The sequence below is a fragment of the Miscanthus floridulus genome, chromosome 8 (assembly GCF_019320115.1).
Source record: "Miscanthus floridulus cultivar M001 chromosome 8, ASM1932011v1, whole genome shotgun sequence".
Taxonomy (NCBI): Eukaryota; Viridiplantae; Streptophyta; class Magnoliopsida; order Poales; family Poaceae; genus Miscanthus; species Miscanthus floridulus.
In genome coordinates this window covers 189,205,070-189,210,774 of record NC_089587.1, presented here as the reverse complement: position 1 = coordinate 189,210,774, position 5,705 = coordinate 189,205,070, and the positions used below count along the sequence as shown (strand labels likewise).

The window sequence follows — 5,705 nt, the reverse complement described above, 5'->3', positions numbered from 1 at the left end:
TAACAAATTACCATGCTTTGGAACTATCTTGTTGCTGATAGTTAATGCTTCCACACAGTTATGTAGATGCTGATGAAGTGATGATAATGGAACTTGGGAAGGTTGATAAGAAAAATGAAAAAAAATCAGAATCCGGAGTCTGGAGAAGAGCCTTGCGATTGCTGATAGAATGATAGTCAAACTACATCTTTTACCATTTGTGGTGTCCATTAGTGATTACTGGTTTGATCTTGACATTTCACAACCAGTGTATATAGTGGAAATGACTGAAGCAAACTAGAAAGGTGTTGTCCAGTTACTTGAACCAGTAGTATATTTTTCACATTCATTGTACTGTTGATATAACAAATTGCCATTCTTGGAACTGTCTTTTTGTTGGTACTCAATGTCTGTCCACTGTTCTTCAAATCAGATGAGAATGGAACATGGGAAGGGTAGATCAAGAAAAATGAAATTCAAAATCTGAAAACTGGAGAAGATCCTTCCAATCGTTGATGGTTAAGACATCTTTCCCTACACACCAGTTAGTGACTACTTTTTTTGAGCCTGTCATTTCACAACAGACGTTGCTCCATAGCTATGTTTATGGCTTGTTTGATTGCACTCTAATCCACCCCAAGCCATGTGGGTTGGGAGGGCACCTCAATCCTCCCAACCCTTAGGTGGATGCTCCTGAGTCCTGACCTAGAAACCCTGTTCCATTTAGGGGTATTTGGTTTGAGTACTGAGAGGATGATGGGTCATTGATCATAGCTCTGAACCTAAGCCTCTTGTTTGGTATGAGGAATGGAATGGGTTGATCCACCACCAATTCACCACCTCCTTTGTCACAAGCATATTGTTAGCATGATTTGAGGAATTGTGTCATTGCACCAAAATTCATGCATTGATCTTCAAACAAAGTACAAAATGCCTTATTAAAATCATCATGTTTGCCCAAGGGATGTTGCATGCTGCATCTTTGGAAGGATCATACGATCATGAGGCCCGAAACTGGCAAACTGTGCAACCTGCAGTTTAGTACACGAGTTTATCCTCATCTCTTCCTGGTACTTTCTCAACTTGATATTATCTCACACTTGGTAATACCATAATTATGTTATTGTTTCATAGGCTGGTTTTACCTAAACCTATATGCTCAGTGGTAATTAACAATCACTGTTATTTAGAGCGACTGATGACCTTGTCTCTTACCACTATTTGATTACTTGTGCCTTCTTTTCATGTACAGTACAAAGGTGTAAAAAAGGAAGGGTGATGGGAGAAGCTGAAGATGAACCGAATAAAACTGCCATCTATTGCCATTTACTGTTTCAGATTTACAGATGATAATTCCATATTTTAACCTACTCAGCTTGTGGAATTCCATTGCAGATGCTAGTATCAACCGTGCTGTACCCAACAAGAAACTTTGAATTTGCAGACGTGAGAGCTGTTTGGACGACCAATAACCCTCCTAATTCAGTTGAATGTATGATGGAAGTCAGAATCAGTTATACATCTTCTGGTATTACTAGCATTGGAAGTGCCAAAGGCCAAAAGCGTTTCCTTGGATGAACTGTGGTGCCATTGTCCTAAGAATATTTTGTGTCCGTGTTGTACCATTCCATTGCTGTTTCCTTTTTTTAGCTTAGCTGCATAGCTGGGTTCTTATTGGATTTATCCCAGTCGTCCCCAACATATTCTTCCAACTCAGAACTTTTCCTCTTTTTAACTTGTTTACCAATTCATTTTTTTTTGAAAGGGTATCGATCCATTGTTGGTTCATGCCATCCTTTGATTGTATCACTTGGTGAAAAGGAGATTCTTTGATCGAAGAGATTCAAGGCTCTGGATGGAGATAGGTGATGGTCGTCATTTCCATGTCATATCATCCAGCTCGTATATGGTCACGTGGCATGATCATGTTGGAACATGGGTAAACGACCGCCCTACGTTTCCACTGCAATCCTGGCAGAGAAGATGTTGGTCGAAAAGGATGGTGCAGGTTATGGAACTGATTTGAAAAGTAGAATAGAAGAATAAAAGCACTCTATCGTCTTGGTCTGGAATGATTCGAATGCGGTGCAATAGCTTGCCATGTAAATTGCGAACGGTATATGCCACCTTGACCATCCAAAACCAGCCAAATTATTTGGTCAATTGCAGCATTTTCGCCCGTCCAAATAAGACCATGTTTGGATGCGCATGTATTCATCTCAATCACATGTATTGTAGTGGATTGTAGTGTAATTAAACTAAGTTCCATTCCAATTCACTTCAACACACGTGGATTGAAGTGGATACACATGCATCCAAACAAGACCTAAAGGTAGGATAAGTGACTGGAGTGATATGTAGCCATGTCCTATCTCAGCAACTTTCATGCTGATGGTTTTTTTAGCTAATAAGCCGGCTGATGTTGATTTGTTGTGAGAGAAAAAACATGATACCATGACTGATAAGTTCATCAGGAGGGCTTTGAGTTGTTTCTGGTGATCCGTTCAAAGGGGTGGGATGGATTCCATGTTTCAGAGCCGCATAAAAAGAAACCTGTGCGAAGCAGGGATGCCGTGAAGATTTTGCACAGATGGTCATGCAGTCATGGCAGCCATCGACGGCCGCGATGATGATAGATCAGACATAAAAAACATCGTTGGGATATGACATTCTTGGACCAATTTTGGCAGCCATGGTTGTTATTGTACAATCACCATGTAGGAGTAACATACTATGAGATTTTGAGATCCAACACAACACAAGAACCACCTGCGTGCATTCTGCACGGTGCATATGTATGTGTAATATAATTTGTTGGCACTATGCCACTAGAACTCGCCGCTGGACGCGGCCGCGATCTGCGTGCTCTGAGTCCCCTTCGGTCTGCTGCTCAAGCTCAAGTCGTCGTCGTGGTAAGCGTACGCGAACCCGCCGTGCCGCGTCTGGTCCATGCCGGCCAGCTCGTCCTCGGCCGAGACGCGGAGCAGCCCCAGCTTGTTGAGCGCCAGGAACACCGGGGCCATGGTGACGCTCACCCACGCGGCGATCACCAGGATCATCACCACGTTCGCGGCCAGCAGCCTCCCGCCGCCGCCCATGAACAGGCCGTACGGCCGCCCCGGCGTGCCGTAGATCTGCTCCACGTACTCCCTGCGAGCGAACAGCCCCGTGAAGAGGACCCCCCACGCGCCGCACCCGCCGTGCAGCTGCGCGGCCTCCAGCGGATCGTCGAACCGGAGCCTGGCGGCCAGCGCGTTGAGCCCGATGAGCACCCACGCCGACACGAACCCGCAGATGACGGCCGCCCAGGGGTCGACCACGGAGCAGCCCGCGGTGATGGCCGCGAAGCCGCCCAGGAGGCCGTTGCAGACGTCGACCACGTTCCAGTGCCCCGTCTGGAGCCTCTTCCCGAAGAGCGTCGTGAGCGCCGCCGTGCTGCCGGCGAGGGTGGTGGTCACCGCCGTGCGGCCCACGGCCGACCACTGGCCGTGGATGCTGCCGGCGGGGCCGTAGTTCTTGAGGATGGTGAGGAACGAGCCGGGGTTGAACCCGAACCAGCCGAACCACAGCAGGAAGGTGCCGAGCACGACGAGCGACGCGCTGTGGCCGCGCAGCGCCACGGAGCGGCCGGCGTGGTCGAACCGCCCAATGCGGGGGCCCTCGATGAGGGCGCCCCAGAGGCCGGCGATGCCGCCCACCATGTGGACGACGCTGGACCCGGCGAAGTCGATGATGCCGGAGCCGAAGAGCAGCTTCCCCGACGTCCGTGATGGCGAGGCCCAGCCGTCGGCGGACCAGACCCAGTGGGACACCACCGGGTACACGAAGCCGGTGAGGAAGGCGGAGTAGATGAGGTACGCCACGAACTGCGTGCGCTCGGCGATGGAGCCCGACGTGATCCCCGCGGCGGCGATGGCGAAGGCCCACTGGAAGAGGAAGAAGTCGTAGTCGAAGCCGACCTGGGGAAGCCGCTTGAGGCCGAAGAAGTGCTTGCCGATGAAGCCGTTGGACGGGGTCCCGTACGCGAAGGCGAAGCCGAAGAGGTAGTAGAAGAGCGCGCCGGCGGCGGCGTCGAGCACGTTGGTGAGCATGATGTTCATGGTGTTCTTGGCGCGGACGGAGCCCGCGCAGAGCATGGCGAACCCGAGCTGCATGGCGAAGACGAGGTACGCCGAGAAGAGCAGGTACGTCGAGTCCACCGCCGCCGTGGTGTCCGCGAACTGGTTGCACAGGTACTCCGTCGCGTTCGCCGCCGGACCCAGAAGCGGCGCGAGGGTCGTGGCGCACGTCGCCATCTCGACCGGCTTGCTCCCTCCTCCTTTGTCCTTCTCCCTCTGCAAGTCTGCAGTCTGCAGGGAGCAAATGAGCAATGGAGAGTGAAGATGTGCGGCTGCGGCGCGAGAGGGAACGGCCAACGGTGGCCTTGGATTTATAGGACGGAGGAGCCGTGGGATCATCACTCATCAGGAGAGGCGTACTAGTTGTCGTTGTCGTTCACTCGTTCTTTAGTTTGCAGGGGCCCATCTGGCAGAGAATCTTCTGCCGAGACTGGCATGTGGGCCCTCTACTAACACTGATGACGTTTTTGTTGAATCCGGGGGGGAAATTGTGGTGGGATAATGGCCAGCACACATTGTACCAAATGTTGTGTACAGATACTCCATTACTATCTTGCACTGTACAAAGATTGTGCAAGGCCTTATTTATTTTTGAAATGACTGAGGCCCTGTTTAGATCGACTAGAGTTTCTGTATTGTGGCTTTAAAAGATCTAATGTCTGTTCGGTTGGCTGGTTCGTATTGTTGTTGGTTCATGAAAAACTGCTGGCTGGTTTGTGTGAGAGAAAAATACTGTTCTGGCTGGAAATTTATGATCGTTTACGACAAGCCACAGCCAAATGAACAGGCTGCTAGCCTATGACATGAAAGCAGCTTTTAATCATATCTACTTCAGATTATAACAATCCCATAAGCTATCTCTACCAAGCTGTTTCTACTATACCTTGATCCTAAAATAAATCAAATTCTAGACTCATCTAAAGTCAAAATATCTCAAGTTAGACAAAATAAATGCATAATATATTAACATATTTGATTATGGCCCTGTTCGGCTCGCATAATTTTGGCTGAAACTGGCTGAAAACACTGTTCTGGCTGAATTGATGTGAGAGAAAAATACTGTTCCGGCTGAAAAAAGAAGCCGAACAAGTCGAATATGGGATAAGCCGAATGGGGCCTATATATCTAGTGATTTCTAATTTGGTGTCAGAAATATTGGTATTTTTATATAAATTTAGTTAAATATAAAATAGTTTGATTTAATAAAACACTCTAAAAGTTTATTTATGTTGGGACGGATGCGGTAGCTTTTAAGAACCCACAATCTACAAGCCGCTCTTCACAATCTCTAACAGTCTTTCAACATGAATCCAACAAATGGAATCATATCTAAACATGAATGAAACCAAAAATGTCAATGGCTCAATGTAACGTCTGTCTATCCAATATCTATGCACGCCATATTTGACTCTGAGGCTCTTAAAGTGCACATCTTTCCAACTTAAAAAAATATAGATCGGATGTGAGCGCCGACCGACCATTTAATGTTGTGTATGTATTTCTATCTACAGTATCTTCATGCCATATATCTATGTGACATTTTGTATCCCTACTTCATCTGCATGTCTGCATGTACTGTTTTCAATGTAAAACCCCTTGAGAAAAAAC

At 47.8% G+C, this 5,705-nt stretch overlaps 1 protein-coding gene across 1 annotated transcript; it reads right to left on the bottom strand.

Moving 5' to 3' along the window:
* Window positions 1-2,463: 2,463 nt before the first annotated feature.
* LOC136474340 (ammonium transporter 1 member 2-like) lies at window positions 2,464-4,364 on the bottom strand. Its single transcript, XM_066471933.1, has one exon. It carries the CDS (start codon window positions 4,272-4,274, stop codon window positions 2,808-2,810), a length of 1,467 nt encoding a protein of 488 aa, XP_066328030.1. The 5' UTR covers window positions 4,275-4,364; the 3' UTR covers window positions 2,464-2,807.
* Window positions 4,365-5,705: the final 1,341 nt, after the last annotated feature.

Coding starts and splice junctions, on each gene's coding strand:
- LOC136474340 (XM_066471933.1), bottom strand. CDS start 4,274: ATGGCGACGTGCGCCACGACCCTCGCGCCGCTTCTGGGTCCGGCGGCG.